This window comes from Pholcus phalangioides, unplaced genomic scaffold (genome assembly GCF_987345545.1).
Source record: "Pholcus phalangioides strain wild (caught in Gottingen) unplaced genomic scaffold, Ppha-v1.0 ptg000016l_1, whole genome shotgun sequence".
NCBI lineage: Eukaryota > Metazoa > Arthropoda > Arachnida > Araneae > Pholcidae > Pholcus > Pholcus phalangioides.
In genome coordinates, this window is record NW_028301609.1 from 16,109,643 (window position 1) to 16,123,511 (window position 13,869).

At 37.4% G+C, this 13,869-nt stretch overlaps 1 protein-coding gene across 3 annotated transcripts in view; it reads left to right on the forward strand.

Moving 5' to 3' along the window:
- The window catches only part of LOC149075141 (vam6/Vps39-like protein), a 196,220-nt gene that overhangs the window by 42,791 nt on the left and 139,560 nt on the right, over positions 1–13,869 (forward strand). For all 3 annotated transcript variants that reach the window (XM_089245724.1, XM_089245725.1, XM_089245726.1), the window contains one exon: positions 11,665–11,757. In XM_089245724.1, the coding sequence (XP_089101850.1) occupies positions 11,665–11,757 (93 nt within the window). The remainder of the gene's footprint in view (positions 1–11,664; positions 11,758–13,869) is intronic.

Genomic DNA, 13,869 nt, shown 5'->3' on the forward strand with positions numbered 1-13,869 from the left:
CTTAGGATGAGCCCACAGGTGAAGGATGGTTCAGGGAAGTGGGGAGTCTTGGGGACCCACATCAAGGATTTTGGTGGGGCCCTCGCACATGCCATTTGGCCCAATGAGGTCTGAGGCTTTACAGATTAGCCTGGCGATGATCAGGGCTGTAAGAAAAGAGCCATAGAGGAATCTCTTTTGTTGAGATCCCCCTTCATTGTGGGGAGGTGGCTCAGTTAAAGTCAGTGTGTGTTACGTGTCTATTCACTTTGAGATTTCAACAATAAAAACCTCATTTTCCAAGATTTCATCGCCCCTCTTGGCAGTTCTGACCTTTTCATTAGTTGTGGTTGGTCACGTAGCTACCCACATCAACCCGTTAATGTCATCTGGGCCCTGCCCCTTGTCTTTACCGTCCGAAGAAGAAGATGAATAGGTGATAGAAACATTTGTTTTGTTTAGAAATTCACATGAGTATATAAAAAATACAAATTTTTTTGATTTACAACCAAATTGCAGTAATTTGTTATTCACAATTTCACAATAACTAAATAGAATTATTTTCCCTGAGTATAAACATATTTGCTAATCTAATCAATTAAATATAGTTGAGGAATCTGATCTTTCGGTCCAGACAAATAAGTAATGTTCATCTCATCATTTTTGGTGAGATGAACAGGAATTAGCCAATCCGTCTCTATCCTCACCCATTACTTGATCCAACTTCTGAGGCTGATTTCATAGGATTGAGTTCACAGTCATTGCTGTTATATCATAACAATAATGAGAGTTCCCTACTTGGTGGTAACCATCTACAATCGCTTAGGCAGAAAGTGTTTGTGCCAGTTATCAAATGAAGAATAACCGATGGAGTCGATGATAATCCTCTGAATCTATCTAGGCACTAGCATGAAATCTAAACACAGTGAAGGATGGTTGCACAAACTAATTTTAAAAAATTATATTAATTGGAATTTCTCCTATAAATTAAAAATTTACTGATTATCTTTTATTGTGTGGCGTATATCAGGACTGGACAAATCCTAGGGACCAGGTTGCCATGACGACAAAAAATTGGTATTTACACCTGAAAATTTCCTTGTGTAGTTTCTAAATTGCAGGTCAAGACCAGCACAAAATGTTTGGAATTTATAGCAGCACATCTGCCAGCGTGAAAGAGGATCAAAAGCAGTTTTGCACCTCTTTCTTAAGGCAAAAAAAATTTTTGACCCCAGATTTTTTGAGATTTGTCCAGTCCTGGTGTAAATCCATTTCCATGAAAGATTATGTGAGGGTGAATTTCTAAAATGAGAAAAATGTAAAACTGAAAATAGAATCCTACTGCAATAATGTAGGAATGTACATGAATTACACAAGTTCACTAATTGAAGGATGTACCTAGACTAGATACATAATGAGTAGAGCCTGGATTATATGCATATGCACTTGCATATTCTGGCCTTTTTTAGCATCAATGCATATAAATGCATGAAATGGAAGAATTTTCAGAATGTGCACACATTTTTAAAGGTTTATTTAAACTCATTTTTTTTATAGTTTTTCAAATATATATTGCACAAGATATTTTCATCACATCTGTTTTTTTCCCACGTGTGGATTTAATAAATTAATAGAGATGTTTGTAATACTGTATTTTCCAAATATCAACCATTTTATTTTGACCCTAAAATGGTACCTATACATCTAAAAGATAGGTATAGGTATTTCATATAGGTATTATTAAGCATAGATTTTATAGGTACCATTCTAGGGTTAAGGCTATTTCTAGAGGTTTTTCAAAAGTGTTAAATTTATTTTTACAGTGTCAAAATTCTTTAGTTACTGAGTTACTATAACAAAATTGAAAATGCCAGAATAAAAAATATGTAGACGTTATCTTCATATTCAGTATATATATAATGCAATATCTGGAAATTCTTATAAATCAGGAGAACTCATAGAGAAGCATTGTTATTATGAGCAGCAATTGAGACGAACTAGAAGAATTGATACAAGAACTGGTGAAGGCAAGTATTCAGGTGGGTGTGAAAATGAACAAAAGAGTAAAGTTATGTTCAACTCCTTTGTATTGTTGAGCAAGATGATCTTTAAAGCAGAGATAGAAAAAGTAGAAAGGTATGTATATCTGGGACAAGAAATTATCATGAACAGAATCATTAATGAAATAAACAGAAGAATCTGGATCAGATTGAACATTTTTGACAAAAACTTTGTAATTCTGAAGAGCCACATGTCATTATGCCTGAAAAGAAAAGTGTTTAATCAGTGTGTGTGTTACCAGCCCTGACTTATGGAGCTGAAAGATGGACACTCATAAGTAAGACTATGCATTGGCTACAGATAACACAAAGGAGCATGGAAAGATGCACATTAGACATCACAAGGAGAGACGGGAAACAAATCACTTGGATAAGAAGTCACACAAAGGTATATGATATCATGGAAAAAATTAAATGTTTGAAATGGACTGGACGTATTGCAAGAAGACAGTACAATGGGGGGACCACAAGTATTCTGGATTGGTACCCCCATGGTGTTAAACATCCAAACGCAAGATGGATTGACGAGATCCAAAAAGTGCCTCAAGTTAACTGGATGACAAAAGCATCAGACAGAGCAAAATAGGAAAAATTAAGAGGAGACCTTCATCCAGCAGTGGATAGAAAATGGTTGATGATGATATGCAGTTATATGTAAGGATATTTCTTTGTAAATGAATATGCACTAAGAAATAGAAAATATTCATTTTTTAAAAACGTGCCTTTTTTCTGCATGGTGATTTTTTTATTTATTCAATATTGCTTGGCTGAGTCTTATACAAGGGAATGCGGTAGTAAAGTTTGACAGAAGAGACGGTTGATGTTGCAAAATGAATCGGAAACTGTTGTGCAATCAAAAATGTTTTGTTAGGTTGTTCCAATCGGTTATTGTTCCAGGAAGGAAACTAAATGTGAAACAATCAGTGGATGCAAACATGGGTTTCAATTTATGGGAATGGTTAATTCTATTGGAAATGTGTCAAGCTGGAGTTGAAAAATTGGAAATGTTGATATGAAAATGGCCATGAAAGACTTTGAAAAGGAAAGTTAATCGAGAGATATGTCTACAGGTGGAAAGTGATCTAATATTGAGTTGGCACTTGAGACTGAGGATGACCAACAGTTTAAAATAAAGCAGGCGGATTTATTTTGAATAGAAGTTTGTCTATAATGGTTGTCTATAATATGGGGTCTCAGATTTCACAGGCATATGAGAGTAAAGGAAAGATATAGGTTTGAAGGCAGAGATGTTTGATCTGACGGGTGGGGCTTTTAAGGTTTCCACAAAGAAAAAAGAGACAATTATGAAACACTTAACCAACGTGGAGGTTCCAACAGAGGTTGGCAGAAATAATTACACCCAGATATTTATGTTAAGAAACCTTGTTTATTAGAGAATTATTGATGGAGTAAGAAGAATTGAGAGTAAGTCTTTTGCGAGTAAGTTTCATAAAAACTGTTTTTGAAGAATTAAGGGGTAATTGCCAGGACGAGCATTCCGAAATAATGTTGAGATGGTTTTGGAGAGATGCTTGGTCGGATTCGTTGTACACTGTTTGGTAGATGACGCAATTGTCTGTAAAGAGTCTGATATGGCAGTTGATGGAATTAGGAAGATCATTTATATAAATCAAAAATAATAATAGTGAGAGAACCGAACACTGGGATGTGCCAAACTTAACTTGGAGAAATGGGGAGTTCTTGCCCTTGAAAGAGACAGTGACTGCAATTGGTGAGGAAGGCTTTCATTCCATTTAAGCAGTTGAACACATGGGCCAAGGTTTTGGAATTTAAGTAGAAGTTTATTATGGGGCATTCTGTCAAATGCTTTAGAGAAATCCAACAAAATTATATCTGTTAGGACGTTTTTGCTGATGCCACTTGATAAATCATGTATGAAAAGAGCTAATTGGGTAGTACTGATAAAGAAGATCGAAAGCTGTGTTGATTAGGGAAAAAGGAGTTTATTGAATCAAGGTGCAAGTGGATTTCCTTACTTTACCGCACACCAACTCCAGTCATATATCGCCATATGGCAATTTCTAACTAGTAGAGTTGGGTGGGAAATGAAGGCTCCCTCTATCAGTAGTTGCCCCAGGCTCAGTAGGTGAAGAACTTGCTTCTGTCATTCTATGCCCGAATTTGAACCCGTAAACCTTGATAGTAACCCTCATTGTGCAAGACGAGCATCTTACCACTGTGCCACTTGGGCACAAGCGAATTTCCTTGGCTCCTATGTGCTCTAAAGTTTACAGCATGTAGAGGTGATAGCGGCTGGTCTGAAATTAAGGGGATTTGAAAGAGAACCCGATTTATATGGCTGATTTATAGCCGCTGTGGTGGTCGAGTGGTTATAGTGCCGGACTCGTGATGCGAGGATCCGGGTTCGAACCCCACAGTGGTGGTCGGCTGAAGTTGGTTTTCTGTGGTTCCCAACTTCGAGGTGCAAATGCGAGCTGATCTCCCCGTTAAAAAGTCTCGCCACAGAGAGCAACAGGCCTACAAACAGTACAAATATTCAGTCACTGCACATCACTCACTTCACATACTTCAACTCACTTCAACCATAACACTTCACTCACAGTTAGAAAAACTGGGGGCAGATGACAGCACTACACATAACAAGCATTACACAGAAACAAACTTTACGTCAGGTTGCACTACACGTACATGCACATTCCCACATGTACCGATTCGTTGGGGGGTTCCGCGGGGGGGGTGCATGTGTGGTGTAGCAGTAGTAGGTAGGGCCTCCAAAAATGGCTCGGGGATCCATGATGTTCTTAAGTCAGCCACCTCGTTGGGCAATTTGCCTGTTGTGGCGTCGTATTTGTATTTGTATATGAATTGAGATAATCTTGTTAATTTTCCTGTCAGAGGGTAAGTTAGATGACTTTAATGAGACATTGAAGATAATCAAAAATTAATTAGAAATTTCATCAGCGGAAAATTTCAGAATATGATTTGGAATCCCATTGGGCCAGTGGAATCGGGTTTCAATTTTTTTAAAAGATTCAGACCTACTTTAGTGGAGAAGATAGGACAAGAATTGAATAATGAATCAGAAAAGCAGTACTGAGAGGGAGTGCGGTCAGATGAAAAAAACAGAAGAAAAAGCCCGATTAAATTCTGTGGCAATATCAAGGTGAGAAGTCAAATCAATGTTATCAATTTTAAGGGAAGAATGGCCAGCTGATTTAGGGTGAAGAAAATTCCAAAATTTTGAGGGGTTAGTTTTAAGGTATTGAGGCAAGAAGTTAGTTAGGTAATTTGTTTTTGCGATAAGAGATGAGATCTTTAAGGTAATGTGTGGAGACTGAGATCTTATTTCTAAGAGAAAAGGAATGTTATTGAATTTGAGTTTCGAGACATTTTGGTGAAAATTTTCCTTTTTAAACTGATAATATCATGATTGATCCAGGGGTTAAAGAGGCATTTTTGATGGGAACAGGCTTTGCATTATTCGATAGTCACTTTGAATTTACTCCAGAGAATATGAATATCATTTAAGGGAGATGATGAAATGAAATCCGGGGAATGGGTGCAAAGGATATTTTGCAGAAGGGGAAAATCAGCCTTGTTAAATCAAGTTTTGCAGTGTGTTTAAAGGAAGGGAGAGCGTGATAGAGGGAAAAATTTATAAAAGAAATTTTGTGGTTGGAAATGCCATCAAAAAGTGAGAAATCGGAAACAGAGATTTCGTTTGAAATAGAGCAATTAGGTCTAATGTAGAGCTAGAGTGGTTTGAGATTCTTCTTGGTTCTAAAATAGTTTGAACGAGATTAAACTTCAGGAAAATAAAAAGAACTCTATTATTAATATAGTGGTTACCCAAGAGGGACTCCATTTTGTGCCAGTCGATTCCGGTTAGGTTCCAGTCACTGGCTATGATTAAGAGGTGTGAATTATAAAATCTAAAATTGATTCCAATTTGATGAAACAGTGAAGATCAGGAGCGGGGGGGGGGGGTAAATAAAAAAAAAATTGCAATAGAAGTACAGCTCGGGCAACGCTACTCTGCACCAACAATTTCAAAATTGGTGTCCAAAGGAATTTCAAGAAGAAGGATGGAGTTATTAAACACGAGGGCAATGCCCCCTCCACTAAACTTTCTATCTTTATGAAACACAAGGTAGTTAGGTGGTAAGAATTTGGAATTGTTGATATTACTATGTAAACCAGGTTTCAGTGACAGCAAGAAAATTGGGATTATGAACTAATAATATGGATTCAAAAGAATGAATTTTATTAGTAATGCTTCTTGTATTAATAGTTCTGATTTTGAAGGGGTTCTTTTTTGAGGTGCTACAGGGGAATTTGAAGTGGCAAAGTTTGCGGGATGAGGCCTAAAGGGGTGGTGGAGGAAGATTGAGGGAAAGGATGGGGTAGGACTACAATGAGATAAGGAAATCTGGAAAATATCATTGTTGGGATCCCAAATGTATTTAATGTTGTTGATAAGAGCAAAGCTATAAAATAGTTTAACTTTCAAACCAGTATCACAGAATTTTCGGGAAGCCCTCCAAATCTGTCACCACAGTCTACGGGTCTCTGGCGAGAAATCCTCAGAGATGGAAATGCCACTATTTTTTAATTTGAGGGTGCTTTAAAGGATTTTGGTTTTGACCTTGAATTTATCAAATTTAATTATTGAGAGTCTAGATCCGATGTCTCCAAGAGAGTATAGCCAAGTCTGTGGCAATGGTCAATATCGGAAGGAGAAATTATGATTTCCAAAAGATTGGAGCAGTATTTGATTACTTTTGATTCAAGCGTCGGGGGGGGGGGGGAGTTTCCAATACCAAGGGGTCTTCTGGGATGCCATGAAAAATTCAGTTGGCACGAAGGGAGCGATGCTCAAGATCAATTACCTTGCTTACAAGGGAAAATTGGAATTCAGAGAATTCCTATGAAAGGTCGGAAACCAGTTTTTGGAGGTCTTTGAATGGGAAAAATTTCTCTTCAACCGAACTTAATCGTTCAGATAAATTGTTTAGTTTGATACTGAAAGAGTCCTGTTTTTGTGAGAGAAGCATCAGTTTATTGAGAATAGCCATTTGAGTATCTTGTATATTAAGAAGTATGGAAGAATCGAAATTACCGGGTGCTTTGGTTGCCTCGAAAAGGGAATTGGATCTGGTTTGTATTTGAGAAGTTGTGAGAGAACGGATAGCTTTAGAACTAAGATTCGACTCTATCTCCAGAAAGCATAAGTCAAAGAGAGAGAGAGTTGGGGAGGCTAGTAGGTTAGCGAATGAGGGAGATGACATTGGAACAAAATTCTTGACTCGAAATGAAGAAGAAAATATTCGAGATGATGATAATTCAGTTTCATTCTTTCCCAATAGTGAACAATATAAAAAATATGAGCAGTCCCGTCCATAAACCACGAAGGAAATCTAAAAAGTGAAACTTTTAGCATCATAGTAGATGAGAATATGATGATCCCACATCCCCTTAATTTATTTTAAGTGCATATTTCACTATTTTTTTTTTCAGTGCATATAATCTGGACTCTAATAATGCACTACTGAAAGAAGTAAAAACATCTGAAGAGGAAAAATTACCAAAATAATTCACACATTTTATCACGCATTACTAGTTGAAGGTAAATACTGATTGGCATCTTGATTCGATGTAAATTTGGTAATAAAGGCTGAAAAAAAAAAAAACATTGCAAAAAGAAAATAATATAACACAGACCCTGGCAACCACTCAAAACATAAACATGGTGGTTGGTCAGCGGGATACGACTTCACGGATTGGCCCTGGAAACAAATAAAAGGTAAGACGAAATAAATATAATATTAAAATGACTAGACTCCAGGACTATTTCCGCGGGGACCTAATGATAATGCTACACTCGGATTGTAAAATATATATTTATTTGTGAATAAATATTTTTTCATTGTATTGCAAAATATATATGTGATGGAAGAAATATATTTAAATACCTTGTCTCACGGGTGGAAATATCTACTGGCTTCCGTCCCATAAAAAATAGTTCCATGATTTCAATCTGTAATAGCCATGTATACACAAGCCTGACCAACTTCCTCCATTTTGTTTAGACTGCTGTCACCAAAGTGTAATAAGGTTCAAAATAAATAATCACCACGTGCCCGAATGTAAATTTATTGAATGATGTCATCAGTTTCTTCATGCGCTGAATGCCTGCTGTATGTTGATTGGTACAAGAATAAATCTGTTCCCTTCCACTATAAATAGTCTTGCAAGATGCCTTATCGCATTCATTCTTCCTATGTACGCCTTGTCTTCATATTGTATGAAGTCTTCAGTGTTGAGTGCTGGCGCTCTCCACTGTAACCTACTAAATCATGGGATGTTGAAGTCTCTTAACGATATTTAACTAGTCAGAAACGTAACATACTATTCCAGCTGGTTGACTTCTATTTATCACGTTCTCCTTAGAGTAATTCATCAATAGTTTTCAAAGTGTTCCGATTACGATGAAGTAGTTCAACTCTATGTCTGACATTTGTTTGTGATGTGATCTACGTCTTCTCGTTGAAGAGTCTGTCTTCCATGGGTTCTCTATGAAACTTACAACAAATAGTGATGGACATTATCTTCCTCATGTGATGAGGTCATACTAATGGTCTTTTATGTGTCGTCTTCCTGTCTACTAACTCTCAATATCTTGGTATGCTGCATCCTTGATGTGCTGATGCACGAATTGTGGTCTTTCCACTAACGTGGTGTGCCTTGTATTTGATGTGCTTATCCACGAGTTGTGATCACGAACTTTCACCGTTCGGATGGCATTGACCACCGATCTTTGTCTGATTCCTCAGAGAAATCGTCATGGGTCTCTTAGCCTGAGTGGATTGTCGCCAACATAAATTGGTGAGGTCTTTTCATGTTTTATACATCGAGATCTAGGATGTCTATCATCATGGGAAAATTATGGAGTCCTGGAAAAGACACGGAATGAGAAAAAGGTCACGGAAGTCCCGAAAAAGTCATAAAATTTGAGTAAAGGTCACTGATTTTTTTTTTTGATTCTCCAGAGGTCTTTTTCGATTTTTTCTCCTAAAATTTAAGCTTTGGGAAAGCTGTGGAATTCAATATTTTTTGCTTTTCTCTCTCTCTCTGGGTTTTTTTGTTTTTTTCTTCTTTTTTTTTGCCCTGGAGGGAGGGAGGGATGGATGGGTGAGTAGCAACAGAAAAGAACAACGTCAATGTGTAGTCACTCTACGTGGGGGCAGACATTATATGGGTGGGGCAAAAAAGCTATTTAGCCTGGATGAACCAAAAAAACTTTTTTTTTGCTTGTTGGAACCCTTCAACATTTGTAATATTCCCCTAAAGCAGTATTCTTAGGATCGCGTGATAATTCTTAATTGTGGGGGGGAGGAGGGGGGGGGAGCATTTACTGGCACAAGAGTTGAGAGTCCTCTTGGAACAATATTGGTTTCCCGTAGAAAGGACATGACCTTCCTTTTGCGTCATGGAGCAGGTCCCATAAGCTGTTGAATCTTTGGCAGGTCCGTGAGCCAGAGTTTTCTCAGGGTGGGGCTCTCTTTAGTGAATTTATAGCATGAAAAAACAAACCATGATGGTGATTTTCCCAGGCCTCTGGGCTACAGCCCTCTCAGCCCATCTTTTTTTTCCCTCCCGCAAAGAAAGAAAGTTGTTTTTGTTTTGTTTTAAATAATTATTATCCATTTTTTCAAATCTTATTGATCTTTACAGAGTAACTATAGCGAACGACAAAATCGTACAACATACGTGTGTGACAAATTGAGAGAGAGTTCGTGAGAAGACAAACATCAGTCTCATTTGCCATTGTGTTGCAACACAACATTTAGGCTGAATTTAAAGGAATACCACATTGTTTCTAAAACTCTATGTAGTGGCTCCTCATCATGGCGAGCTGCAAAATATTGATTTGTGCGCCTATTTACGCTTTGAAGTGGTTCTTTTATATAAAAAATATCTGTCAAACTTTTTGGACAGCTGCCAATGAACCATGAATTATGCAAGGGAGGCAGCTGACAAAAAAGAACCATTGGAATATGGTGACAAGCTTGAGATCGAAAACAAAGTATGACGATGAATAATAATTAGCATGGCGGCAAATAACAAGCGTCTAACATTGGACTTCAAAAAATATGAATAGAAAAAGAATATACTGTATGTGAAATATCTGCTGTTCTGAAGGTCCCTGGGTTAGTCTAGTCGGGGTCGTCATGAGTTTTTTCCTGGCAAACTGCTGATTTTGACAGTCAACACCTAAGTTATATTAAGAGTAACTTCCAGCAGCTTTGGGTCATCGCTGATCGTTGAACTGATGGAACAAATTGCTTGATCATTTACATCTCGCTCCATTTAGTGGTGTTTGGCTCTTTTTCTCTGTTTTGAGCCCACTATTGGTATGCATTGTATCGCTTTGCAATGCAACTTGCTGTTGTGCACACGGCTTAATATCAATCAATAGTGTGTTCAGTGGTTTTGCAGTTGCAGGATGCATTTCAACTTGCGTGGCCATGCCCGTGGAGCTTGTTTTGGAAAGTTCTGTTCCGATTCTGAAGGAACTCCAATACCTCAAAAACAGGAGGGGGATCTAGGGTTGCCAGACGACAGTATATATGACCCGCAAACGTATGCTCGGATGGATTGCATTGGATATTTATGATCTGTAGGCTTAGGCGACCTCGTGAAGTTGGTTGAAGGCATGGATGGAGATACAGAGAAGGAAGGCAATAGGGTCAATCTCCTCCCTTCCTACGATTAAGAAAGTTATTGGCATAGACAGAAGGTGGACATTTGTCTCTTCCCCCCGTTCGAGAAACAATCTGTTGCCATGTTCGCTTTTGCGGAGGCAGCTTGTGTGGCTTGAGCCCTTAGGATCCAGTTCCTACTATGGGGTGTTGTATTTAAGACTTTACATTCAAGGGTCTTTAAAAATTGTAAAAAAGATGAGTTTTCTTCATTGTGGATGGAAGGGTTGTTCCCCCCCCCCCTTCTCCCGTGGTGAAGCTCAACATTCAGCACTACTGAGAGGCTTCATGCCAATGTTGGCATGTGTGTATATGTATTGGCATCTTCATCATGCTCTGTGGAAAGTTTCGAAGGATTAAAATAATTGATTTATCAAATGTTTTTATTTTGTAAATTTACTCACGTTCCCCCTTTCATTAACACCCCCGTTTTATTAAACCAAACCCCCTCCCCTAGGTGGTCGCTACTCACAGTTTAGAAACCACTGATATAAGAAAATAGTCCAGCATGGTTCATTTTGTCGCATGAGAAAAAGGTCACAGAAAAGTCACTGAATTTTGCTTTTGGTAGACACCCTGAGATCATGCCTATTATGTTTAATAGTAAAAATTGAATTAGCAAATGTAACCCAACTGAATAATGTGGAATTATGTGTTAATAAACAACTTAATTTAGAAATTGCCAATGTTTTCTTTGAGTTGAATGAAACTTACATAACGGATGTAAGAATCACAGGATGTAGCTAATACAAGATGTTACAATATATCTTTCACAAATTACTGTTCCACCTATCATACACAGTGCCATAGTTCTAAATTGCATTTATTATTTATTATATTTCACTTTATTTTTAACTTTATTTTTTTCTCCTCTCACCCAGCAAGAGATGACTCTTCCAGATATTCCAAGGACCATAGTTTGGTGTGAAAATTCCTTGTGTATTGGTTACAAGACAGAGTACCGAATGCTAGAAGTTAGTATTTCTTCTTGCTATTATGGGTTCAGTTATTTCTCATTTCCCCAAAGCATAATATGCTGAAAACAATGACATTTGTTGCAGTCTACAAAACACTATTATTGAATTGCAGAAAATTTTCAGTCAACTGAAGGCTCTTTGCAGAACGTTCTACTTTGTGGCTCACTGCAAGAAGTTATTGCATACACCCATGTATAAGCCTGTTTGTGTATAAGTCTATCTCCAACTTGGAGGCCACCAAAATGATAGAAAATTGAAACCAGTTGAGGGACGATCCTAAAGAATTAGACAAATTTTAAAGAAAACATATATATATATTTCTTGGGTATAACAGTTACCATGAAAAATTGTTGAAACCTTCCAAACAGTTTTCCCTCACTCCATTTACTCCCTCTTCACTTAATGAGAAAGCATTTCAACATTGGTTCTTTGCATGCCTGGATTTATTAACATAAAACCAGCAGACATAAAACAAAAGGGTTTCACTAGAAATCAGTGTTTTTCAATGGATGATTTATTTTCACATGTTAAAAATTTTTTCCCTACAGTAAGTTTTTCAAATTTAACACCATGCTTTGATGCACACGGGAACTATATTTTTTACACCTTACGATCTGTCTCAAACTTCAGCCTAAATCTCACGACAAAATAAGAAATACATTTCTCACCAAGACTCTAGAGGATTACATCCTATCATGGCATCAAATTTTCTGACAGGTGTTCCAACACCCTTCAGTTCACAGAAAATTTTTAGTCCACAGTTGAGAGACTTCATAGGAATAGGGTCAGGAAGGACGTCATGATGATGAACGATGAAATCTTATGAGCAAATCGTTAGTGCAGATTTGAGTTGAAATACCTTCATACCTATAACATTTTCAACTCCCATTTTCATAGTGACTTGATGTAAATCCTCCTTTGGCTAAGTAAACCATGATTCCCTCAAAGATATAAAAAGCAGAAATTCTTCTTAAGGAAAAAACTCTCACCACACTTTCCTTCTTTCTTCCAAAGTAATTGTGAAATGGTTGGGATATCCAATGCAGTTCGAGTCATCTTCGCATATCCTCCTCAAGACAAATTTTTTCCATGCTTCTCATGACGAAAGTTTTTCCCCTTACATATCGTCTCTATCTATTGCTCACCGTCCTACTGACTGTGTCAATATAGTGACCCCTAGGTTCTCCGAACAGTGAACACTCGTCATGGCAAACTTAAACAAGGACTTATTTGTAACAATTAGAACAAGAATGTACACTGGAGACAACAATCCTAATCGATCGTTTTCCACACACTTTTTTATCTTTCTTATGACTGCATGGTTCTCTGTACACTGCCTTCATTCACTGATGCACTTTGCGAAATCCTACTCCTACTGCCAGTAAAAAAAGAACATCACCATGTTATTCTTTCTTACTCATAAACATTCTGCAGCTACAGATGAGAAAACAACTGATTGTGCCTACCGATCTATACTGTTGGCCAACCGTAGCACATACCATGTGTCAGAGCAACTACCTAGAGCAAGTCCATTCCTCAAGTAGGAGTTGCCTTCCTTACCTTCACTCTATCTCTACACAAAAATGTTGCCATACTCATACAAAATAAACCAAGTTATAACCACTGTTTCGTATTCATTTGATTCACCCTTATATATTCAAAAATAATTGACAACAATGTTTGTCACAAACAGTTTTTTTTCTTAGCCACTTCATTGGGCAAGTTGTCTGTTGTGTTAATTGAATTTGTGTTCTATTTTATGCCTATGGTTTTATAACGTAAATGACTTATTTATTTATACATTATTGTTGGCCTATACAAGAGGACGCTGTAGATTACACATATGCTTTGAAACATTAGACAAAAAATCAGAGATCGTGAGGGAGTTAACAATAGTAGACGGGAGTTTGTTCCATTCAACTATGGTATCGGGAAAAAAACTGAATTCAAAACAATCTGTAGAGGCAAAAATAGGTCTTAATTTTTTGGGATAGTCGAGTCTATTGGAAACATGGGAAGGCCTAGACAAAATACCAAATGTATCGAAATGTAAATTACCATGAATAATTTTGTAAAGCATGGCTGTGCGGAAAATAAGTCGGTGAGTAG